Source organism: Paramisgurnus dabryanus, chromosome 12 (assembly GCF_030506205.2).
Source record: "Paramisgurnus dabryanus chromosome 12, PD_genome_1.1, whole genome shotgun sequence".
Taxonomy (NCBI): Eukaryota; Metazoa; Chordata; class Actinopteri; order Cypriniformes; family Cobitidae; genus Paramisgurnus; species Paramisgurnus dabryanus.
In genome coordinates, this window is record NC_133348.1 from 10,565,533 (window position 1) to 10,593,036 (window position 27,504).

Consider the following 27,504-nt stretch of genomic DNA (forward strand, 5'->3'; position numbering starts at 1 on the left):
AATTTGAAAATGTGTTTACGTGCGTTTCTGTGGCTAGTGGGAATCAGTGGTGCATTGTGTTTGTTGAAATAAAATAAAAATATGGAATCTAATTTTTTATATAGATAATTTTTTATAATATTAAAGTTTTATAGTATTTTTAACATGGTATAAATAGTTTTAGAATTAATTATTTAGCAAGTGAATACACTTTAATCACATAAGGCAAAATTATTATTAGAATGTATTAGTAGTATTTTTTGTCTACCGTCTACCTTTTTTTAAATACAACCAGATTAGGAAAGTGATTAAACACAAAAATGTATAATGCAATAAAAAATAAAATTTTAGACTAAATATTTTTTTATAATACATGAATGTTTTACAAAAACATATATTTTTTGCTACAGCAAGAAAATAAAAATGTATATTCAGAAACATAAGAAAGCAAAAATACTTATGACTATTATTAACATGTTTAATCCGTCCTCAGTGAGGCAGTTATTATGAGGAAGAAGCACATCATATCACACATAATCAGGAACTGGAAATTTTCAAGACTTCCTTTTCCTGTATGTTTCTGGTCATTTGTGTTTCCAGTATTTTGGCATATGAGAAACAGTGCAATTTCTCAAAAACACGACTGTCATTAAGTGCAAATAATGACTGCATTCAATGCTGGTTACAGATCAACATACATCTGTCAGGCAAATCATGAGTCAATAAGCACATCTGAGCATATCTTAAAGAATTGTTTGTCCACATCTGTATCACTTCTACTGATGATATATGCCAGACTACTAAAGTCTTCTTTAGTCAAGTAGTTGTTTTTCAAGTCATTTTCAGTAGTAGTTGTTTTGTGTACATATTAAACGTTTATGACAGTGACTGTAATGGCATTTATCTTTGAAATCGACCTCTCAGGTCAACCCCAACATTGTAAAATATACACGTTTTTTTTTTTGGTAGATATTCATGAAATGGTTCCCGGATAATTTTTAAAAACTGTGTAAATGAAACATACATTATCTGCACACACAGGATTCATATAACTTGTATTTTTGTGCTCAATAGCTCTTTTTGCATTATTGTGTTGCATGTGGCACACACTGGTCCTTAAGGAACGTGGTTTCATTTCATTGTGTACATGGTCGAAATGACAATAATAAAGGCTGACTTGACTTTTTAGCTGAAAAGAAACACTGAACCTAAATATTACAATTGGTTTTATTGACACTATGAATTCACTGGAAACACATCTAAAAAGCATTTGCTCATCTTACAGCACATAACTGCTACAAAAACATTAATATTTCTAATCATATATATCAGAATGCATTTTGTCCGGCATTTACATCAAGGTTGCTCAACAGAATACATATAATACAAGTAATGTTTGCATTGCTTGATGACATCATGATACACACAGCGGTAAATATGAATGAATCATGTGGTGCTGTGTGATTTACCAGCTGGATTTAAATATCAAGCTTGACATGAGGTGGCAGAAAGATCAAAAGATGTGCAGAAATAAAATCCTCACAACTTCAGATCACAATTAAAACATAAAACAAAAATAAACATAAAAAAAAATCACATATTTAAAAGTTCATGACTGTCCTTCCCATAATCTGAATGTCATCAAAAGGGAACAGGGCCAATATCTAAGGAAAAAAAGAAGAAATGTTTAAACATCATACACCTTTCAGCATAAAATAAAGTTTCAATAGTAAATGCATTTACATAAATGTATAGTCATCATGTAAATAGTAAACAGGCTGCAAGCGTATTTCATCATCTAAAGGTCATCCAAGAAAAAAATTACCCCACGATTTACTCATCCGCCTTAATCTATCCTTGATGTATATGATTACCTTTCTTGCTAGATAAATACAATCAGTAAAAAAATGTCCTGGCTGTTCCAAGCTTTATAATGGTAGTAAATGTTGCTTCTGATTTGAAGCCCCAAAAAAATCCATCCATCCTTCACAGAAGTAATCCACACGTCGTACGCTGATAACACTCTCTTGAACGCGTGTCAGATGTTACCAAAAGCTAGTAAGTTTTAAATATTGATATTTTGCTCACAAAAACGCCCTCAGAAGGCTTTTATTAACCCCTGGAGCCATGTGGATTACTATATGGATATACCTAACTATTGTGATACATTTTCCCACAATAGTGTATAAATATTTCAATCTCTACTATTGATATTTTAGAAAAATCTAATCCCTCTGTGTGCATCAAACGACCTCCTCTGCCGCTGCTGTAGTTGTCGCTATCCAGTTGTCTGTCATATACGGCATTTCGGCCAATGTCTCAGAAATTAGCGGGAGTGAGAAAATGGCAGAAAAAGACGTGTGGAAGACACTTTGGCTTTAAAAAAAAAACTTATTTTACATTTTGGAGAAAAAGAAAAAGTACTGTATCGTGATATGTATTGCTTCGTGAGGCTCTTGCCAATACCCAGCCCTATGTAAAGGATGGATGAACTTTTTTGGCCTTGAAATCAGAAGCACCAATTACTACCATTATAAACTTGGAACCACCAGGACATTTTCTAATTTAACGCAGATTGTCTTCATCTGAAAGAAGAAAATCACATATACTGAGGATGGCTTGAGAGGGAGTAAATCATTATTTTTATTTTTTTGGGCCGTTCACACTTTGACTATAACCATAGCTATATTAGGGGCAGTGACAAAAACGGTATGGCAAGATAAGAAATTTAAAAATCTTTAAAAAAAACTTGTTTTAAAAGCACGCATCAGGTTTATTTCAATGCACATAGTGTATTTATGTTTATTTTATGCAATAAAAAAATTAGGGCTGGGCATAAATTAATCTAGATTAATCTCATACAAAATAAAAGTAATTTTTTGGCATAATATATGAGTTTGTGCTGTGTGTAAATATTATGTATATTTTAACACACACACACAAATGTTTTATTTATAAATTGTTTTTTATTTATGTATAATATATAAAAATATATATATAAATATATATATATATATATATATATATAAATATATATATATATATATATATATATATATATATATATATATATATATATATATATATATATATATATATATATATATAGATAGATAGATAGATAGATAGATAGATAGATAGATAGGTATAAATGTTTCTTAAATATGTTCATGAATGTGTATGCATTTATACATACATAATAATAATACACAGCACAAACTAATATGTAATGCAAAAAATTGCACCAAAAAATGAGAAATATTAAATATTTTATCCACCTTGATGGCATGCAAGCGTAATCATAAAAAAATCATATATTTATATTTTAATTTAAAAAAAAATACTAGTTACACCAATTGACAAAAACCGGTTACACCACATTGACATTTTGCAATTATCCCCCCAAATATTCTTTCAAAATGAAATAAAACCACAAATTTTAGACTTGGTCCTCAAAAAAAATGTATGTAAGTAATCTGAAAATGTATTTTATTATTTAATAATTATTAATTGAATAATTAACTTCACGTCATTGACCCATTAGCATCCAGACGATAACGATAACTTATCTTTATGTTAATTCACATGCACTGCAGTAATACATATCTTTATTGTTATAGTGAACTCCTCTATTCTCTTTAATATATAAACATGTTTAAAACTATAGTTATCATCCAGTGTTGACTCAAATGATATTCAACACTACTGTGGCCGGTTGCATAAACATAGCCGTGACATTAAGACTGCGTCTTATGAATGATTCTGACTAACTAGTCTTATTATTTGGATTTAAATTAGACCGATCTACCTTTCTATGTAACATACTTAAAACAGTTATGATCAGTCTTGAAGAAAAAAATTCATGACTAACTTTTAAGACTAGTCTTACAGCTTTATGCAACCGGCCACTGAACTTGTAACTGTACGCTGTCTACTTACATCATCATTGCCATCTGCTAGATCCAGGGCCGTTTCGTCTTCCAGGTTTCGGATCATCTTGTCGGCTCCGGCCTGGCACAGAAGGTTGGCAATAGATGCGTCCTGTCGGCCCACTGCCAAATGCAGGGCGGTGCATCCATTAAACATGGTGGCATCTACATTAGCCCCTTTGTTTAGCAGAAGGGTCACTGCGTCTACATCATGAAGCTCTACGGCCATATGCAGCGCAGACTTCCCGCTCGTACCCTCCTGAAACACACGCAGATACGTTTGGTCAGGAAACAGGCAGGAAGGAATAACGTCAACAGGAGTTGGGAAAACGGCTCACCTGTACGTTCAGGTCAACACCTTTCTTCATAAAAAGCCGCATGATGCGATGATGTTTGTGTAGAGTTGCTACATGGAGACAGGTGAGACCTACACAAAAAATATAAAGATCTTTTAGGCTACATTTTTTTTGCGTTATGCATTTGCCAGATGCTTTTAACCAAAGTGACTTTAAGGTATACATTAATCAGTATGTATGTACCATGGGGATCAAACCTGTGACCAGTTAAGTAAAGTAAAACTAACTTTAACGGGAATACAGCTGAAAAAGGTGACAGTATTTCGCCTAAAAAATTATTGCTAATGTCCACTACAGCTCCCATCCTGATGTTGGGAATGTAAACACTCTTTAAAATCCTGGTAGCTTTCTTATTGCACTTAAAGGGAAAGTTCCCCCATAAATGAAAATGTTGGCATTATTTACCCTCAAGTTGTTTTTAAAACTGTATAAATGTATTTGTTCTGCTGAACACAAATGAAGATATTTTGAAGAAATCTTTGTAACCAAACAGATCTGGGGCACCATTGACTTTCACAGTAGTAAGAAATAATACAGTGGAAGTGAATGGTGCCCCAGATCTGTTTGGTTATTAAAATTTTTAAAAATATCTTAATTTGTGTTTAATTTGAATTTTTCTGTGAACTATCCCTTCTTACGTCATTGTTGCGTTCAACATAGTGGGAAAATTTACATAATGAACGACTTACTATTCCTTCTGCTCGTGTGTTTATGAAAACAGTCGCTATGCCAACATTACTGAAAACTCCAAGCTGTGTTTTTTTCTCTGATAACTTCCTTGTTTGACTCTTTCTGTTCAGAAAAAACACCCTGACAGTACAATGAGAAGCAGCTTTACCATTCAAACCACTAACAGCATAGAAACGTTACTACACAAACTGACATTTTCTATGACGAAATTTCTGGTCTCTTGGTATAGCACAGGTTCCTCATTCAATTCAAGTATACAGAGTGGACTCATTTTGGGAGAGCGCTGCGCTTGCAACCCAATGGTTGTGGGTTTGATTCTTAGGAACACATGGGGTGGGTTGCACCAACAAGGATTCAATTAAAAGTTAAGAGCTAATCTAAGGTTTGTTGATTCTAGTTTTATTTTAATTCAAGTTAATTAACAAATCTTAGATTAAAACTTAAACCGGTATTAAAATCTTTATCTGTAATTTATTTTTGTCCGCCATGATGATTGTGAATGTTGACACCATGATAAATACGGTGCAACTAAATAGCAACAATGCTGATGTTATTAAAAAAAAATCAAAAAGATTTTTGTAGACAAACGAAAAATATATTCAAGTATTTTAAATCAGCTACATACTGTATATCGGTAATATAATGCAGATTTAAAATAAAATAATAATAATAGAGAGAAAGAGGGGATTAGCGTAGCAAGCGAATAGCGTGGTTACCCGTCATCGGTGCTGTTAATGTTTACTTAAACGTTCAGCCACTTTCCTGTGCATTTACAAAATATATGTCTTTGCATGTAGCTACTGGGAGATAAAAAGAGCATCCCGGACTTGACGCTTTAAAGCCAAGCCAACTCCAAACTGAGTGTCTATTTTATTTGTAATAAATACATCTTTCTGATCATTAAGCAACATATATAAAAAAAAAAATCTACAATTAAATATGTAAACGTCATCAGTTGCAAATTTAAAGTTAATCCCTAACTAAGATTTAAAACAGAGTTTAACTCTTACCCCGCCATTAACAAGTTATCTTGTCAAAATGTGCATAATAAAAGTGTTCCTGATAAATTTTTATGTTAATCTCCAATACCGCGATTAGCATACTTATCCAATTTATGAAAAAACTGAAGCCAAAACGTTATTTATGGATTTTAAACTCTGTGTATGTTTTGATAATCATTCTGAATCTGATCTCAAACAAAATTACTTCACAAAAATGCATTTTCTCAGCTTTTAGCTATAAAAATATATTTTTAAAGAAAATACCAATATTTAAGAGTTTATAAGCAGAGAAAAATATATAGATAGCATGTGAAATGTTCCCCCCCCCCCTTTTGTTTGTTTGAAAGCAGAGGGTCTGTTCTTTCATTTGATATATTTGTATGTTTATATATTTTTAGAAGAACATTTTCCTGGAAGGCATTTTGTAAAACTTTTGTGAAAATCACAAAAAATGCTGGCGGGGAATGAGTTAAAAGTAATGAAGCAACAGAATTAAAGATATCTTAAGATCTTATTACTGTAAAATTAAAACCCAGATCAAAATGACGGTTTAAACGTAACCATAATTATTTCTAAACAAGGTTTAAAGTTTGGTGCAACAGAATTATCAAATAATCCTTGATTTAAACTCAATTTAAGCCTGATACTAGTTGGCATATACACATACTGATAAAAATGTAAAGCTTTAATGATCCATATAAAAGTGTGTTTACATTAGTGCGTTTTCATTTTAAAGCACATTATTTTTGCCAGGGTTACACTTGGCATCAACTCGTTTTCGAACCTCATAAACTAAAACTTTTGTAAATGCTGCAGACTCTGTTTTAGTTTGAAAACGTCAGGGTTGTGTTTCAATGCACACAGATCTACTTTTGTACATTTAATTATAAATTATAATAAATTATAAATATAATTTTAAAATGAAACTGCAATTCTGTAAACAGGGCCTTGGATAAAAGCATCTGCCAAATGCATAAATGCAGATGAGGCTTCATATGGCATTTGAAAATATAAAAACAACATCAATGACTCCTGAATGAATCAAGTTGCACATGATTCAGGTTTGGTATTTGGGTTTGACCCATAATATGAGTAACGGTAGCATGCAATGTTTTCATCAGAAAGCCACACTGATAACAACCAGATATATGATCTCAAACTGCCTGCTGTATTTCTTTGACATCATTAAAGGTGCAGTGTGTACATTTTAGCGGCATCTAGTGGTGAAACTGTGAGCTGCAACCAAAATGTCTCACCCCTCGCTTTTGAAACACAGAGAAGCTACAGTAGCCACCACAGGACAAACATGTCATCATCCGAGTCAACTTTTCAAATAAAGTTTGTCCGTTAGGGGCTTCTGTAAAAACATGGTGGCACAAAATGGCGACTTCCATGAAAGGGGACCCGTAGTGTAAGTAGAAAAAAATGTCTTATTGTAAGGTAATAAAAACATAATGATTCATTATTTAAGGTCTTTATACACCCTTGATAATATAGTTATATATATTATATTGCATTTCTGTCAAGAGATTCTCCTAAAAGTTACACACTGCACCTTTAATACTCCTTTAATAGTTTTTGCAGTATGTTACCTCTCCAGTTCTGTGTCTCCAACACGTGAGCGAGCTTGTTGGATGAGGCGACGCCGACCATCTCATTGGCACAATCGTACAGACCGTGCTCACACGCCACATGGAGAGGGGTGTTTCCCTCCTGGTCCTGTAGCTCCAGTGAGACTCCTTTCGCCAGCAGCTCTTTCACTATGGAGGACTGATTCAGGTACGTCGCCAGGTGCAAAGGCGTCTGAAAACATCAGAAAACATTTAGATTACAGCTGATTATCGTGGCAAAGTTTACATTTAATCTGAAAGACAAAGTCAATTCAACTGACATGAAACTTTACAATTTTTACAAATTAAGAGTCCAGCATGCTGACTGGTCAGTAAGATATTACGAGATAAAATAAGACTAAGTTAGATTACAATACAGAACTACATCTTATATCTTACTTAACAGAATAAAATGAATTACAAACACACGCAATATTATGAATAAATGCATGTAACTGCTGCTGTTTCATGATTCACTTGCAAGCAGCAGTTGTTAGATAATCCAACCCAAAGGGTACAAATGAACCAAAATATGGTTTCATTTTTATTTCAACCGGATACTTTGGGTTTTGTGTATTACGGGGGCAGTCCCGATGTCTCGTAAAAGAAGGTTACAAGCCTCAGCACACGATACAAACACATTGCTAGATGTACTGTAAAGTTAACCTGAACATCAAAGTATGACATAAATTCACAAAGACATTTATTTGATTTAACGACAAAGAGGAAAGACAATAAAAAACTAAGGGCAATGCAAAGATTTACTCAATCTGGGAGTAACAGAGTGACTGTCAAAGGGAACGTGTGAGTAATATGGCCAATGGTCTGGCGTTATTTGATGACGTTGCTTTTGGTAAATCTGTTGCATTACTCAGAGTTATAAATGCTGACTGCAACACTTCAAGACCTTTCAACCCACATTTGATAACATCTCACATAACTAAACTAACTATTAATATAATCAGTAAATGTATAAATCAAATCAATGCGCTGAAAACACCGTTCACAGGTTCCACTTCCTAAACATGATGTTTATCTGAATATACAACAGGTTTTGAATATGACGATCACTGAATGTGTTGCGTAATTTAGATTAAAAGGCTGAATGATAAGAGGATATGATCTCTATATGAAGTTATGACATTCTGATCAAAGATCATGTGTACTAGTGTTGGACGTATATGGGTTAAATGTCTGACACCGATATTGAGGAAGCAATGTGGCCAATATGAGGCTGATATAACATAAATGTAATTACAGTAAATGAGAGAGAAACAAAAAATAAGGTCATACTAAATAAAATGAATTTCATAAGATTTAAATAAGATGAATTTCAACAAAAGCAAACACCAGGAGTCACAAAGTCACCCAACAGCAAATGTAAAAGACATGAACATGACATGAAAGATATCACTAAAAAAATCAAAAAAATGTTTAAAAAAATACACGTAAAACATTCATATTTATGTTATTTTGACCATGTTTTCCCCATTTCAAGTTTCAGTAAATAAATGCAATTAAAAACATAATTTTTATTAAGACTTTGGCAAAAATGTTTTTGGTAGTTGACAGTAAGAAACAAAAATTATAATTTTTCTTAAACACATACCAATAAATAGTAAACGTTGAAAAACTTAGGGAAGAACCGGGGCAAAAGTAATGTGGGATGCAAGTAACAAAGTTATTTTCTCCAAGTCGTGATTACATTTGCATTTCAAACTATTACAGGATCTTAAGCATGCAACCCTTGACAGAGCTGACAAATATCGCGTTATTTCGTCACCGTTTTGCCTGTCTAGGTCCAGAAAGCTGTTTTCAACCATGATAAGTAAATTCCTAAAGCATTTTTTTCTCATAACGTGTTGTGTTTCTGGTTTCATGTGTTACAGTACTGATCAATCTACAGGTTATTTAGTGCTCTAATGCTGCGTTTACACCAACCGCGGTAGAGGCGTCAAGCGCTTTCAATGTTAAGTCAATGTGAAGACGCGTTGACACACGTCTGGAGGTCTCTTAACGTGGCGCGGTAGACGCAATTCTGCCTAGACGTGCGAATGGCACGAATTGAGCGTCTGGCGCGGTACACGCGAATGGTGCTTATTGTGCATTTTGCGTTTGACGTGAATTTGCGGCTGACGCACGAGTTGAATTTCGCGGTGCGTTAACCAATCAGGAGCCTGCTTGCTGCTGTGGCGGCTGCCCCGCCCGGAGTCACTCATTCAACATAAAGGAACACTTGATATTGTCCGTGAGCAGTCATCTGGAGCTATACGACACAAGTTCTTATTTCTATAGAGGAGACAGGAATAAAAAGGACCTCGCTTGGAAGAGTGTCAGTGAGGACTTTGGGCATCCTGGTAAGTTGTACACATTTTACTTTTGAGTCACGTGACGTTTATCAACCCGCTGCATTCCCGCTGTTTTTTACACTATTTTACCCCTATAGTAAGGTGACCAAATACAAACTGGTAACTCTCTCGATAAATGCACAATCAACATCAGTCATCTTGCAAATAGACAACCACAAGCATAGCACTTGCCCCTCCCAAAAGAAGCTGATTTCGCCTCTTACGCGCGTCAAATGCTTGCTTTTTCAGCGCATCTACTTCGCTCTAGACGTGCAAATGCATTCAAACCGTCCAAGCGGCAAATAGGGCTGCGCAAAAATATCAATACAGCTAACTATCGTGATACATTTTCCCCCGATAGTGTATCGATATTTCAATCTCTACTATCAATATTTTTAAAAACCCATCAAATCCCTCAGAAAATTAAAAACACCTGCAACTTTCAAAGCCGACGCGTGGAAGCACTTTGGCTTTAAAAAAAAATTAACAAAAATTCAGCTCTATTTTTTTTACAATTTTGATAAAAAAAGGAAAAGTATTGCAATGTATCGCAACATGCAATGTATTGCATCGTATAGTGATGCATTGTATCATGACCTAATGTACCGTGGTATGTATCGTATCGTGAGACCCTTGCCAATACCCAGCCCTAGCGGCAAACTAGGCACGGTAGACGCAATTTTGACGCCATATTCGCGGCGGGTGTAAACGCAGCATTACACATCTTGAAGTTTGACGTTTCAGATTTTTTTTAAATAAAAGTAAATTTGGTTTAAATGTCAGGAGTTCCTGTCGGGATGAAAGTTACACTTTTTACTTTTGTCCTGCTGCTAATACGGTTACATTATGTTGAACATTTATATTATTCTAATTTGATTTAATTTAATTTTCATAATAATACTACTGTTAAAATTCAAGTTTGTACTGTTGGTTGCTTTTGAAACATTCGATAAATAATTTTTTAAAATAAAAATGTAATTTCATTATTTTTGGCAAAGATAAACAACAAAATATGTTTGCAGCTACATATGAACAAGGTCATAGTCATTTACTAAAAACAGAATATCGTATCTTGTGTTTACTTTTGACCCACCTGCGTGTTACTTTCGTCCCAGCTGACCGGGTCAAAAGTAACAAAGTGCTACTTACTGTATGTTCAAAGTGAAATGATACTCAAGTCATTTAGACATTAGGAATAATTCATTTCTTGCAAAAAAAAATTTGGAGCGCAAAATGCATTTTCACTGTTTAAATGTCAATGATTTAATTCTGGGTTTTAAAGAGTCATGACATTACCACGTTTAAATCTCCAGCACTTCCTTGTCTGTCAAAGTCTGAATGTCAATAATATTGTTGACAGGACCCCATAGCTTCCCTTTAATCCAAATGCTAACATAAACGTCAATGGAAGTTTCATTTAGCCTTTCTAACTATAGAAATGGTCATGTGTGCAGGTGGGTGGGGTCTCTAAAAAGCCCCTTGGCCTGTTAACGCTGGATAAACCCCAAATTTCAAAATAACAATTGAAACTCAGCCCTTACACTCCCCATTAAAGGAGTGTTATAATCTCTTTCACACGCCGATGTGCACACGGGGAGTTTCCCCTTAAAGGGAAAACAAAAAATAACCAAAGCTCATTACAACATTCATGCAAGATTTCCCTCAATAAAAGGTCTCTTGCTTGATGGGACTCATTCATGAAATTTTGATCTAACTTACTACATCCATTCCTATGTCATTAGTTGTACCGTCAGTTTACATTCTTCACGCTCGTGCATCATAAGTTTTGAATAGCATGCAAAATGTAAGCACCTGATACAAGTTGTTCTGAATATCCAGCAGCTCATGAGGAAAAAGATCCATCAACTGTTGTGCAAAGCCTTGTTCTTCATGAATGATGGCCAAATGGAGAATCCTGAAGAAGAAACAGACACAGAAATGCTGAAGGTTAAACGGCTGTTTCACATCAGGTTAAAGTTGAAGCAAAGCCAAAAAGAAACCATCAAGGAAATCGGTCTAAAAAAAGCATGTTTCACAATGTGTGGTGGAAGAAAAGTAGGTTGAATGATACTGAGAAATCTTGCACACGGCGGCGAGTGGCAGACGCATTCAGACATTGCGCAACACTGGAACTTTATGCATAATAATAGACGGATAGACATCTTCTAATGAATTCAAGACAAACACAAATTTCAAAACTAAGCAAGACGTAACACATTTTAAAGAACTATTGCAATATAATGATTTTCTTATTTAAACACAAGCATAACTTAAAGGGATAATGTCCTCATCATATCTGTATAAATGCATTGTTTTGTCTGACCACAAAGAAAGATATTTTAAGAAATGTTTAGCGCACCTCCGACTTCTATAGAAGTCAATGGTGTTCCTGCTTCCTGTTGGTTATAAATATCTTTCCGTGTTTAGCAGAACAAAGAAATTTATGGAAATTTTTGCAACAACAAAGTGAGTAAATGATTTTCATGTTTGGGTGACCTATCCCTTTAAACACGCAATGCAAAAAATCTCAATAGCTTTCCCAGGTAAACATAAAGATACTTGAATGTAGTAAAAATACATTGAAATACCAGCAGGAACATTATTAGTTTGTTAAACAGTGCAAGTGTTTAATGCAGTAGTACCTTAGTGCATTTGAAAAATGCATACATAATTGTATCTTATTTCATTTTAATTAAGATTAATTTTATCTTAGCATAATTTTATCTTGTATATTTATTTATTTATTAAATGTATTTATTTTTTTGCTGTGTTATTCTGTTGTTTTTATTGTTTGTAATGGTCGATTAATGTATGTTAATCAACTACAGCATGGGTGATGATGGCCTAATGCTGCGTTTACACCAAACGCAGTAGAGGCGTGTAGCGCGAGTGATTTCAATGTTAAGTCAATGTTAAGACGTGTTGACGCGCGTCTGAAGGTCCTGCGGTGCGTAAGATGCTTTACCGCCTCATTCGCGCGAACTTGACGCAAATTTGAGCGTTGTGCTTTTTGTGCATTTTGCGGTTCACGCGAATTTGCGGCTGACGCCCAAGTTGAAAAATTTGAACTTTGGCGGAATTTCGCACCGCATTAACCAATCAGGAGCCTGCTGGCTGCTGTGGCAGCAGCCCCGCCCGGAGTCACTCATTCAACATGAAGGAACGCTTGATATTGTCCGTAAGCAGTCACCTGGAGCTATACGACACAAGTTCTTATTTCTATAGAGGAGACAGGAATAAAAAGGAACTTGCTTGGAAGAGTGTCAGTGAGGACTTTGGGCAACCTGGTAAGTTGTAATACACATTTCACTTTTGAGTCACGCGACGTTTATCGACCCGCGACGTTTATTTTCCCCCTATAGTAAGGTTACCAAATACAAACTGGTTACTCTCTCAATAAATGCACAATCAACATCAGCCATCTTGCAAACAGATAACTGCATAGCACTTGTCCCTCCCACAAGAAGTGGATTTTGCCTATGACGCGCGTCAAATGCTTGCTTTTTCTACGCGTCTACTTCGCTCTACATGCGCGAATGCATTTAAACCGCAGTTCAAGCAGCAAACTAGGCACGGTAGACGCAATTTTGACGCCTGAAACGTGGTTGGTGTAAACGCAGCATAAGATAAATTTCCGCAGATGGGACAATAAAGTTTACCATATCCTACCTTATAGGGCTGGCTATCGATTCAGATGTTCCAGATCAATTCAATTTCGATTCACAAGCTATCAAATTGATTTGACTTCGATTCTCGATTCAATTTTCGATTCCGGTTCTCGGGTCCGTTTTTATACTCGATTCTCTATTTAACTCAATGAATATAGATTAAATACAAATACTATATTCATAAAAAAGAACAGTGAACAGCAGTTTACAAATGGGTAATTAATAAAAAAAATTAAAAGCCACAACACTATCGTCGTCGTCTTGCTTGCAAAATCTAAAATGCTTCCATACCTCTGCTCCTTGGTAACATCGTGCAAGGCAAAAAAGAGGGTGACATCTAGTGGAGAAGACTAGTAATTAGATTAACGTTAATCTTACGTTCAATGTTTGCGGAAATAAATATGGAAAAAAAATCTATTCTACTCTCTGAGAATCGATTTTGAATCGACCACGTAAAAATAACAGATTAATCGCAAAACCGATTTTTTGCCCAGCCCTACTATTCGTAATTTTATTTTTTGCTGTGTTTTTCTGTTGTTTTTATTGTTTGTAATGGTTGATTTATGTATGTTACTTGTGCAACTGCAGCATGGGTGATGATAGATAAATTTGCCCTGATGGGACAATAAAGTTTACCATGCACTACTTTACCCTAAATTAGCTTAAGCCAGGACTAGGGCTTATTTTAATTATGAAATAACTAGTTTTAACAAACATGCCTTACTAAAAACATTACTGGCGTGCATTTTGGAGCAAAACAAGGGGCACTTATGTATTTTCAGATATTTCGGTGCAAGTTTATTTTTGGTTTGGACAGCTCTTACATTTATTTTAGTCTAAGTCTAGGGAGGAAATCGCCCCTAAGATGTACTGAAGAATATTTTTTGTATATTAATTACAAATTAAGTGCACGAAAATAGAGCACTTCCTAAGTATACTTAATGTGTATAATTTTAATGCACTTTTATTTCTCAACGCACGATTCTGGAAAGAATCTCAAGTTCTTCAATCACTTATTCAATACAAATCTATAAATGAACCTTGTTCAGCTTTCAGATGTTTATTGAGTCATTAAGAAGCGGTAAATGATTCATCGATTATGGAACACAAACTCTTCGGCTTATTTTTCCATCCTCTAACTTGCATTTTTTCCCTGCAGGTGGCTGTTTTCCCCAAGAGCGATAACCTCGGCCCGTATGCTTTTACAGTAAGCCAGGAGGACTGGAAACAGGTAGAAGTTAGTGGGTTTGACATGTAAATAATGTGAGAATGATTTGGGTGTCATCAATCTGACTTGTGGTAAATCATGATTCATGATGTTTCAGCTCGTGTGAAATTCAAAAAACGTAAAATTCGGTCATGTATTACTCATGATGTTCAGTACGTCTTCAGTGTTCAGCTTCAAAATGGACAACAATACACAATATTTTCATCACAATAGTCTGTAAGACTGCAAAATCTGAAGCCATACACTGTAAAAAAGCAAGATCTGTCACACCGGTCCTTTAATTTTTGGAGATAATGGGAGTTTGTCATAGTTTAAAAGAGGACTGCAAAGACTCAACCCAACATGGTAGCATACTTTTTCACAAAGTCATACAACTTTGAAACAAAGAATGAGTAATAATGACAGACTTTTTGTTGCGTGAACAATGCCTTTTAAAGTGTTTCACTCTCAATATACAAATAAACCACCGCTGAGTCAGTCAAATGCAACACTAAAATGAAAGTTTTTTTGTTGATCTCCTCCAGACGTTTAATATAAACTTTGACATTATTCTTGTAAATTTGGTTCAAAGGATTGACCAAAGACAACCCATAGAAGGCCAATCTTTAGACCAATCAAAATGCAAGAAACTTCCTTTAATGTGACTGACAACACAAAACCAATAGAGAAATGAAAGCAAGCTAACATTAACCAGACTATGTTTGCGTGCTCACTTTTGCGGTGAATGTTTGCGCATGTTGTAGAACATACGCTGCAGTTTGAACCACGATCTGGTCTGAAGGTCAACGCTTGTATAAACATGTTTACGGGACGTGTAGATTCAAATATAAGTTCACATGCACAACAAAAGCTCGCACTTTCCAAACAACAGCATATAGAAGATGTTTTTTTCTGGGCCGGCGAGGGGAATTCCACTGCATGTCTGCATACTTCTGCTTTCTTCTTCTTCTTCTTGTGCGCCAAAAACGGCAGATCCAGTTTCTAGATGTCTGTTTACCGACTTTAGCGATAAAACAGCAAACCCTGCTACAGTAATCAAAATCTGACCCATCATCACATGGGAATGTGTCACTTAGGAAACTCCAACAAACTTATTAGAAAATTTAAAGAATGTTTCACTTCAAAAACCTTTATCTCCATTTTTAGGTCTGACCTGTTAGAATTAGACTGCATAAAACTGCAGCAGATCTCATTTGTGAGATGTGATACAAGAAATCCAAAAATGTGCTCAGTTTGAAAAAAACATTAAGGGCCGATTGTTGCTATTATTCTGATTTATGACCTTTATGTCCTTATTTATGACCTTAAAGGGGTCATACTATGAGATTTTTAAAAAATGTAAAATAAATATTTGGTGTCCCCACAGTGTGTATGTGAAGTTTTAGCTCAAAATACCACAAAGAAAATGTATTATATCATCTTAAAATTGTAGGTGTAAGCAAAAATTTACCGTTTTTGGGTTTGTCCTTTAAAAATGCAAATGAGCTGATAAAATGCAAACACTGAGCGCAATTTATTTATGCTGTGAATAATTTTTTTCTCTCTTGCTCTCTGCACTAAATGGCAAAAACTGAATTACCTATTTTTTCACATGCATGCAGAGAATGGTTTACCAAAACTAAGTTACTGGGTTGATCTTTCACATTTTCTAGGTTGATAGAAGCACTGGGTACCTAATTATAGCACTTAAGCAAGTCAGATGTTCACGCTGTGACCCCTTTAAGTTGTTTCACTAATATATGTAAGCACTTACTAGTAACTTTAAAATTGAAACTACACTAAACGCCTCAAGATATCTTAGATTTCCTGCAAAACATTTTTATTAACTTTACACTAAAAGTCCTGCAACAAGCTATTAAAGGATAAAACTACATATTTGAACTGAAAACTATTTCTCTATTTCATCTAGCTATTTTGAAAGTTGCTAAACTACAAACACCTGCTTGAAAAACCAAGCTGGTTTTAGGTGGTTAAGCATCCAAAGGATTTCTGGACCTTTTAAGCTGGTCAGGCTGGAAGACCAGTTTGACCAGCTTTACCAGGCTAGGAGGACTAGCTCGAACCAGATACTTAAACCAGATAAGACCAATGTAGACTGGTTTTCAGCACAGCAGCACAACATTTCACCTGTTCAGCCAACTCCTGTATCACTGCCCAGCTATAAATGTTATGTTATAAACATGTCAGAAACTATATCTGCTGTTTGACACCTTCCAGCCATGTCTTAAAGGGATGGGTCACCCAAAAATTAAAATTCTGTTAGTATTTACTCACCCTCATGTTGTTACAATCCTGCATAAATGTATTTGTTCTGCTGAACACAAATGAATTTTTTGGAAGAATCTGGGGCACCATTGACTTCCATAGTATTGTTTATCCTATTCTATGGAAGTTAAAGGGGCTTACGAACAGTTTGGTTACAAAATATCTTCCTTCGTGTTCATCAGAATAAAGAAATGTATACAGGTTTGTAACAACATGAGAATAAGTAAATGATGACAGAATTTTCATTTTTGGGTGAACTAAGTTATCCCTTTAATATTTTAGGATAATAGCACTCGTGGTGAATATGTCTTTAACTAAATTTACACTATGTCTTAAACCTTATTGAGTGAATACAACACAAATTCGTAGCATTTACACACTAACAGCGTTCACATCTATTAAATGAAGTGAAGTTTAAACGTACGTGTCTCCATCTTCAGTCAGAGTCGTTAAGAGACTCACTTCCTCTTCGGTGTATTCACACTGCGTCGCGTTCACCGCGTTGCGTTCAGAGTCAGAAATACGACAGTTCCCGATCAAATCCTCCAAACTTTCCGTAGTTAACGACGAAGACACGTACGCAGAGTCCAGTCGTTCATCTGTGCCACAAACCGCTTTATCTTTCTCGTCAGAAGTCTCCAAACTCCCGTACTGATCTCTGGAGATCGATTTATATGAGTCGATTCCGGAGTCAATCCGAGTTTCGTCCAGTTCTAATTTGCGCTCTTTCTCAGCGCCGCTTCGCGCCATTCTGAAGCTCCGTCAAAGTAGCGATATTAATGCAATGCAGCAGCGCAAAATCACCGTAACATTATGACACCAGAGACATTCGCTTTTGTTTCTCATCCCCGACCGCCTCAAAACTGCAGAAATCAGATTTAAACCCCATTCAACCGATCGGTCGGTAAAGTGCAGCGCGTGGCATCAGCGTGAGGTAAAGTTGATCAGTCTTAGTTAATGAAACTAACAAAGTATGGTAAGGGTAATAGTGCTGGGGGAAGCGGTGTAGTGGGCGGAGTCACTGTCCACAGTGGGAATTCCCCATTGGGAGTGGCGAACCCATATCATTACTGCTCCAGTCCAAACACAGAACCGAGAACCCCACGGAATCTCCTAAAATACCTCAAATACAAACCTGTTCTCTTTTCAACACCTTCATCCAACAACCTCTTTCCTTAATTTAAACCCTCAGATACAACACGAGGTTTACTTGGACTTTTGTGCATTTCCCCATGATTGCAGAGACCTGTTGAAAAAAATGTCTAAAAAAAATTGCCATCTAATAATATCAGCATCATGGAAAGTTAATAATGAAAACGGGTAGTTGCAAAATGCATAGTCACCCAGGCAAATTAGTTATACATGCATATAAATACTGATGTATTTTAAAGATATATATTCTACATTATTTAAGTTACTAGAAGGTCTTGGTTTTTTTAACACGTCTGTCATATTATACGGAAGCTAGTTGACAGTAGGCTGGGCTTTACATACAGTAGCCAGCAGGTGGAGCTGTACTGTATGTATGGACAGGCATAGACTGAATCTATTGAAGTATATTTAACTTATTTGTTCATGGATAATGGTTTGCATGAGGAAATTCAATCAAATTTTAAATAACATTTAGTTAATTTTCACATTTTTAATGTATATCAGGTTCAAGTGGGAAAAATTATAGGGCTGCATAAAAACTAATCACTTTGCAGAATAAAATATATATATACACACACACACACACACACACACACACACACACACACACACACACACACACACACACACACACATATATATATATATATATATATATATATATATATATGTATGTGTATATGTATGTGTATGTATGTGTGTATGTGTGTGTGTGTGTGTGTGTGTGTGTGTGTGTGTGTGTGTGTGTGTGTGTGTGTATGTATATATATATATATATATATATATATATATATATATATATATATATATATATATATATATATATATATATATATATATATATTATAACTATATATATATATATGTATACTATATATATATATATATATATATATATATATATATATATATATATATATATATATATATATATATAGTGTATAACAATTCTGTATTCATAGATACACTCACATGCATGTATATTTTATAGAAATTATATATAAATATACAAATGTATATACACCTGTAAATATTTTTTAAACGCATACATGCATGGGTGTGTATCTATATATACACAACACACACACACATATATATGACGTTAACTTTTATTCTGCAAACGATAGTTGTTATGCAGACCTAAAAATTATAAATAAATAAAAAAACAAAAATAAATATACAGAGAAATATAAAAAACAAACATAGATGAGATGAGTATTGCCACATTTATTTCTTTATTTTGTATCATTATTATTTTATAAAGTTTTTAGTATTTATTGTCGAGTCATATAGACAATATATATATATTTTTTATATATATTTCTCTGCATATTTTATATTTCTTTATTTATGTTTGTTTTATATATTTCTTTGTACATTTATTTATTTACAATTTTTGCAGGATCAGTCCTCCATAGACGTGCTTTGTAAACTAATAAAGAAAAATGGGAATGGGAAGCCTATTGACTTCAAGGAGTCAAGGTCACGGACACAGTCCTCAGCAGAGAGAGAGAGAGAGACGTTTATAAACAACACCCTCCTCTCTCTCTCTCTTCCTATCTGTCTTTGTCGTTACCTGGATATCACTGATGTATGAGTCTGGATTCAGCTCGCGTCTCAGTGTCATGCGCGTTTATCTCGCGATGTGTTGAATCCATATTTCCGTCTCGCGTGGATAGCATTTTTATTTTTTATAAGCAGTGCTGTTGAACGGAATGTTACGGGAAACCAGCAATCCAACAGTGATTTTTACGCCGTAAAGGCGCAGTGTGGTGTTGATGCGCATTACGCGGACAGAATGTTGCCTCGCTGAAGACACATGGATGTTTTTCTCATCCTTATCTCCATCATGTCTCCAGCAGCTCCAGTCACAGACGACAGTGCTTCAGTCCTCCAGACGGACACTCCACGGGATGTGGTGAGTTACCAAAAGAGAAGAAAAACACTCATGTGTTTTTAATGTAAGCATGTTTACAGGAATATTATGACGCAATTTATTATCTATCTATCTATCTATCTATCTATCTATCTATCTATCTATCTATCTATCTATCTATCTATCTATCTATCTATCTATCTATCTATCTATCTATCTATCTATCTCATTATTGTTTGTCAGACTATGTCGGGCTAGTAAAAAGACAAACTTCAGAGCTCTGTATAGTGAAAGAGCCCAAACAAGAACCATCTTCTTCTGCGTCCTTTTCAGTGTGTTCAGGCTTGTTTGATAGTTTTAGTGCTTTAAGAGCAGTCTGGATTTCAACTTTCTTCAGAGATTAATAGTTAATTCTCATTTGCTTATTGATTTGACATTTCCCTTTAGGTCAATAAATGCTTTTTATTCTGGGCTAATTTCTATTTGAAGTCTTTAGGATATCATGCGCATAATCCCTTGTTTAAATATAGGAAATAAATTAGTTTTTGTAATTTATGTGCCTGGGCAAACATTTTGCAGGTTTTAACAAAATGAATCCTAAGTAACATAAACTCTTAAAAAGTAAATATTACATGGTTTAATGACAACACTTTAAGGGATTTACAGACAGTGTTTAGATTAAGCCAGGACTAGGCCTTACTTATATTAGGAAATTTAAGTAGTTTTTCCAAACAAACCTTACAAAAAAACAAATCTGGTGTGCATCATGAGACAAAGCAATAACACTGATATATGTTAAGATATGTCAGTACAAAATTAAGGCAGATTAAACACGCATTTTAGTCTGGGACTAGGATAAGCCCTGTCCGGGAAACCACCCCTGTATCTCTTTAGTGTGCTCTCTAATTTTAATAATAGTAGAATCACTTTTTTAGCATTAACCTCAACTGCACACTTCATTGGCTCTGGATTGCCCCGGCTGCGGTTAAGATTTATTTTGGTTCATATGCAAAATTTTAGTTCAGATTTTTTTTCATGTCTGCTTGATTGGTCGACTTAAAACACCATTTATGCTGTTTCATTCTGAATTACAGCTGAATTAGAGTTTTTTTATTGATAACTCAAATTTATAATTGTTTTCAAAGCTAACCTTTAGCTAAATCCCACCAGCTAAAACCAGATTGACTAGGTTGTAACCTTGGCCTTGCTGGTTGGCTGGTTTAAAATGGAAGTAGCTGGTTAAAGCTACTCCTTCCATAATGGCAAAGCTAGTCATGCTGGTCTTTCCCTAGCTTAAAAAGCTACACCAACTTAACCAGCTAAAACCAGTCTGGAAGACCAGATAAAACCAGCATTGTGTGTTTAGTAGCTGAGAAATTCTATACAAGATCGACATTTAAGAGCTATGATGAGCCCGCTGTGAGCTCCAGCAGGGAGAAGCTCATGGGCCTGTGGTTAGAGATACAGTAGATAATTATAGAAGAAAAACATCAATCATTTATTGCCATCTCATGTTAAAAGCACAAGACAGACATACAATCTTTTTAACAAGAAGAATCATAATAAAAGCTTGAGAGGTTTTGTCAGATGTTGACATCACCATAGGTGTTTAGAGTAAAATCTATTCAGAGGCATTGCCACTAGTGTGTCCCGTGTGACTGCTAGTAATAGCAGTACTAGTAACAGTAATCGTGATGCTTGACTTAGTCAAAGCATCAGCAAAATACTCTTAAAAATCAAAAGCACATGATTTTTGCACATATGATGTCATCATTATGATGTTTCATGAGTATGAGTTCTGTGAGCATGAATATATATATTCAGTGGCGGCTGATGACTTTTTTTCAAGGGCGCTCGATGCAAAGCTCATAAAGATGTATTTAGCCCATTATGTGTGTCGCTCGTCATGTCAAAATATGTGTTCGGCGCATCATGTAAACTTATGTGCATGATGTGTCATCTTAATGTGCCTGCTGCAGACCCTTCAAAGGGGTTTATGACAAAAGATTCACTCACATTTGCCAGATACTCAATATCATTCATGTGTTATCAGAGTTCAGTTAGTTGTTGTTAGTTGTTAAAGGGACAGTAAGTAGGATTTTAAGTGTTTTATTCATCAAAATCAAAGTCTTTATTCATAAATATGTCCTCATTGGTGTCAAATGACCTCTGCCAGTGATCTGACTTTTCTTTGTAAGCTTAGAATGTCTTCTCTTTACTTACATTGAACGGGTAAGTCCAAGAAGGCTTCCATGTGATAAGCTATAATAGCAGAGAGGGACAAAAAGCACTAGCCTACCAACGCGTTTCCACAACGCGTTTTCATTCAGAACACGTGAACCAGCTGCAACGGACAAGGAGATCAGTGAGTACATAACGGCTACCGTAGTTGCAACACACATTTGGAAAAGCGAGGCGCTAGAGAGCACTGTTAGTTTGAACGCAAAATACAATTTCACCACTAGATGGGGGTAAATCCTACTTATTGTCCCTTTAAGTTAGTGTCTTGCAAGTATTTTGTGAACATGTGGGTGTCTTTTATCATAAACCCTTTCGATGCGTTTGCAGCAGGCACATATTTTGACATGACTCTTAATGCACAAGGTTCACAATGCACCAAACACAAATTTTGACATGACGAGCCACTCACGACACGCCAAACACATATTTTGAATTGGCGCCCCTCAGAAGAGAAGTCAACAGCCACCACTGAATCTATTTAAAGCATAGGTCAACTGATTTTTTCACCTTTCTTTTTATATCTTCACTGTACAGCAGCGACCCGTGCAGTCGTCCCTCAGCAAATTGCTGTGTCATGAAGCTCACTGGAAATGTCTTCTCCTCTCACTCCTAATGTACTGCTGCGTGATCGCAATGACCTGGTGCCAGGTCACAAAGGTGACACGCGTGACCTTCGACAGTGCCTTTCAGACAAAGTCCATGACGTACCACGACAGTCCCTGTTCCAACGGCTACATCTACATCCCCGTGGCCTTTCTCGTCATGCTCTACGTTGTCTATCTCGTGGAGTGTTGGCACTGTTACTCGCGCAACAAGCTTCAATGTAAAGTGGATCTGGAGAGCGCCTCCGAGCGCGTGCAACGCATGCAGCGAGCCACACCTTGTATCTGGTGGAAGGCAATTAATTACCATTACGTACGGCGGACGCGCCAAGTGACGCGGTATCGCAACGGTGACGCCTACACTACCACTCAGGTGTACCACGAGCGCGTCAACACGCGCGTGGCCGAGGCCGAGTTCGATTACGGGAACTGCGGGGTGAAGGACATTTCCAAGCACCTGACGGGTTTAGAGAGCTTTCCGGTGACAAAGCTACGTTTCACCAAGTGCTTCAGCTTCGCCAACGTGGAGTCAGAAAACTCATACCTGACTCAGCGGGCGAGGTTCTTCACGGAGAACGAGGGCCTGGATGATTATATGGAGGCACGAGAAGGGATGCACCTCAAGAACGTCGAATTCAAAGAACACATCCTCACCTTCTCAGATCCAGACCGCTTGCCCTGGTATGCATCACAGGGCATGTTCTGGATGGCTGCGGCGCTGACGTTATCGTGGCCACTGCGTGTGCTGTCGGAGTATCGCACGGCACACCTCCACTATCACGTGGAGAAACTCTTCGGCTTTGACTATGTAGCCGTCACACCCTTGGACGAGAGACCGTTTTGCGATCACATCTCAAGGGTCAACACTATCGACAGTACAGAACTGGAGTGGCACATACGCTCCAACCAACAGTTAGTGCCCAGCTATTCAGAGGCCGTGCTGATGGACCTGGCACAGCAGTCCACCCACAACACCTTCTCACCGCGTGGAATCGGTGCGGCGGGTGGAAGCGGCTTTGGCGGCTACCGCCAGAACTGCGAGCGTTGTCATCGGTCCATCAGCAGCTCCTCGATCTTCTCGCGCAGTGCGTTGAGCATTTGCAACGCTAACAGTCAGCGTTTACCCTTCAGCGGCAGCCGCTTCTCCCTGAGCCGTTTGTACGGCTCTCGACGCAGCTGCCTTTGGGGAAGTCACAGTAGTAGTCTAAACGATCCCAGCTGTCCGACCGAAAGCACGCGATGCCTGGCAGGTCACTCCACCGCTGAAGAAAGCGCACCTTCTCCTCCGGCCTACCAGGATGCTCTTTACTTCCCTGTGCTGATCGTCCACCGCAATGAGGGCTGTCGTGACCATCAGACATTTCACCATAACAACTCATGTGTGGAGACTTCATTATAATGACCGCTGCTGGTTTGAAAACACATCACTTGCCAACAGCAGAAACAATAGACGTGTTGTGCAGCTTTGTTACAATAATGAGAGTAGCAGATTTGTATGGAAAAAGTTTTAGAGGATTTGCCTGGAAAATGAATCTTGACTCTTCCTTTAAAATGTACAAAAGCAACATTTGTCCTTTAAACGCAAAAAAATGGCACAGTTTTACACATGCAGTTAGCAACTATACTCAGCAACTATTGCATCCCTAAAAACTTGGACTTCACATTCTAATGAAGTTCCAATAGCATCTTGTGATTCAATCAGAAAAGACTTCAACAAGTCAACACATTGACAAACAACACAACAATAAATTACAAACCATTACTGTTAAAGGTGCAGTTTGTAAATTTAAGAGGCATCTATTGGTGAGGTTGCAAATTGCAACCAACAGCTCAGTTCACAGCTCACCCCTTGCTTTTGAAACGCATAGAGAAGCTACGGTAGCCGCCACCGGACAAACATGTCATTGTTAGAGACAACTTAATACAAAAGTTTATCCGTTAAGAGCTTCTGTAGAAACATGGCGGCACAAAATGGTGACTTCCACTTAAGGGGACCCTCTGTGTATATAGAAAAAAACATCTTATTCTAAGGTAATAAAAAATAAAGGTTCATTATGAAAGGTCTTTATACACCCCTGATAATATAGTTTTGTATATTATTTTGCATTTCTGTCAAGAGATCCTTCTAAAAATTACACACTGCACCTTTAACCTAAAAGCACATGCTTTATCCTAGATATAAAAATATATAATAACTGATATTTTACATTTATAATCTGACCCTGGACCACAAAACCAGTCATAGGGTAAAAAACTGAGATTTATACATCCTCAGAAAGCTGAATAAATAAGCTTTTCCATTTTCCACATGTACACCTATTTGAAAATCTGGAATGTGAGGGGGGGGAAAAAGAAAATATTAAGATAATTGCCTTTAAAGTTTTCTAAATGCAGTCTTTAGCAACACATATTACTAATGATAAATACATTTAATATATTTATGGTACAAAATTTACACAATGTTCTCAAGGAACATGATTTTTGGCATTAAAACAAATTATAATTGTGACCCATATAATGTATTGTTGGCTATACCTGTGCTACTTATGACTGGTTTTGTGGTCCAGGATCACACATTCTAGTGATTGACACATAAGGTGAACATGAAGTTCCTTATTAAACATCAAGATCATGGGTTAAAAATGTATTTGAATTAAAGAGAAACTACATTATTTATATATCTGGTGATTTTAAATCACTTTATCTTTAAAGACGTTCACTTCAACAGGCCTGCTATGTGACAAGTGATTGTAAAAATATTTCATGTTTACTTTATAAAAATGACGGATAATTGTTTAAAATATTTTTAGATAAAGCGTGTCACACAGCAGGACATAGAGGACGAAACCGCTTTCAGTGTTCACAATGCAGAATCTCAGGATATACAAACAACAAACAAACAAACACACAGGCCAGACTAAATTTCAAAGTAATGTGAATGTCTGTATTGGCATTAGACAAACTATTTATGGCAACAGTGTCAATGTTGTGAATAATTTAGTACATGCACATACACTACAAACACACCATCTCCACTGAGATTTTTAAACATTGCAAAAATATTTAAAATATGTAATTTTTTTTGCAACTACCTCTTGTTTTTTAAGTGCCTATTTTAGTTTACATTTTAAGTTTAATTTGAAAGCTTATTGACAAAGATTCCAAAGATGCTTTGAACAGAAATAATGTCACAGTTATCATTCTGAGCAGTCACATCAGAATGTAAATAATGTTCAAAAACACCTTGACTTTTTTTATCATGATTTATGTCAAATACTGATAAGAATCAGAATTAATGTCGCATTGAGAAAATAATCTGTACATACAAGCACAACATGACTGTTACTGTATGTGATCTCTGCATGATCTCTGAAATATAAACATCATGCGGACAGGATCAATGACTGAAGCACATGTAAAAAACACGAGCACACAAATGCATTTATAACCTTTACATCTTCACATCATTTTGATCCTGAAAGTTCAAATATCCCTGAGCAACTCCTTTACTATCCACACTGTAGATTCTGCAGGCCTTGAATGTATTAAAAGAGAGTTTACAGCTCTCATTTATTTATTTTACACCCATGCAAAAACCTGAATGGTACTAAAAATAGAACAAAAATATGTTTTATGGTATTTCTACTAAATGCATTTAAAGAAGATGAGGGGGGAAAGTATTACAAAAGCTTTTCAGACCCCACATACAAAAAAAAACGTTTTATGTCTTGATATGATACAAGAAGAAGCATTTTGTATAATGAATAAAAACTTTTGCATGTATGGCTTTATAATGACTAATTGTGACTAGTGACTAAATGTGTGTTTATGATAATAACAGCAAACCTGTCAGCTGATAATAAAGTATTGTTTTGCAGCAAATACAGCAAACTGTTAAAAGGGTTAGTTCACCCCAAAATGACAATTTGATCATAAATCACTTACCCTTGTGTCGTTCTAAACCACCAAGTGCACAAAAGTCTCATCACTTCATAATATTATTATTGAACTACTGATGAACCTTTTTGCCAATGTCTTTCATTTTTTCTGGGCTTGATTGTGAACATCAAACTGCGGTCTAAGGGACAGACACAAGCCTCCCGGTTTTCAACGAAAATATGTAAAAATGTATTCTGAAGACAATCAAAGGAATTGGTGGTATAGAACGACACAGGGGTACTGTAAGTGATTTATGATCAAATTGTCATTTCAATCATCACATCAGTCACATCAGTGAACATTCAAAATGCAAATTATAAAGTAAAGCTGAAAATAATATTTCACTGTCCAAATGTGGATAATTCATAACATTGATGGCTATTGTCATTTCATGTTTCATTGAATGAAAATATCACAATAATAATAAATATCACACCTGGTTGTTGCTGATAAAGTGATATCTCAGGTTGGAGGCCAAATATGTGTGTCCACATTTAAGAAAACTTAATAAAATGATGAAATGTTATGTGCTGAGCATGCTGACCTTGTTTACTTAATACGCTTATTGCCAGTTCATGTTATTAAGTAAAAATATTTGGTCTTTGATCAAACTTGCACTG

At 35.9% G+C, this 27,504-nt stretch overlaps 2 protein-coding genes across 4 annotated transcripts; one reads left to right on the forward strand and one right to left on the reverse strand.

The window, feature by feature from the left end:
* Positions 1-1,188: 1,188 nt before the first annotated feature.
* Positions 1,189-18,071, reverse strand: nfkbie (nuclear factor of kappa light polypeptide gene enhancer in B-cells inhibitor, epsilon). Its single transcript, XM_065256521.2, has 6 exons — positions 17,499-18,071; positions 11,726-11,828; positions 7,548-7,758; positions 4,247-4,335; positions 3,919-4,167; positions 1,189-1,643 (listed from the first exon to the last, which is right to left on the reverse strand). Exons 1-6 carry the CDS (start codon positions 17,822-17,824, stop codon positions 1,581-1,583), a joined length of 1,041 nt encoding a protein of 346 aa, XP_065112593.1. The 5' UTR covers positions 17,825-18,071; the 3' UTR covers positions 1,189-1,580.
* tmem151ba (transmembrane protein 151Ba) lies at positions 11,836-27,419 on the forward strand. 3 transcript variants are annotated; one of them, XM_065256518.1, is made up of 3 exons: positions 11,836-14,812; positions 20,086-20,144; positions 22,878-27,419. In XM_065256518.1, exon 3 carries the CDS (start codon positions 22,956-22,958, stop codon positions 24,342-24,344), a length of 1,389 nt encoding a protein of 462 aa, XP_065112590.1. In that variant the 5' UTR covers positions 11,836-14,812; positions 20,086-20,144; positions 22,878-22,955; the 3' UTR covers positions 24,345-27,419. The 3 variants fall into 3 exon arrangements, with proteins under 3 accessions (XP_065112590.1, XP_065112589.1, XP_065112588.1); XM_065256517.2 differs by lacking the exon at positions 11,836-14,812 and having other exon boundaries at positions 19,629-20,144; positions 22,881-27,419; XM_065256516.2 differs by lacking the exon at positions 11,836-14,812 and having other exon boundaries at positions 19,650-20,144.
* Positions 27,420-27,504: the final 85 nt, after the last annotated feature.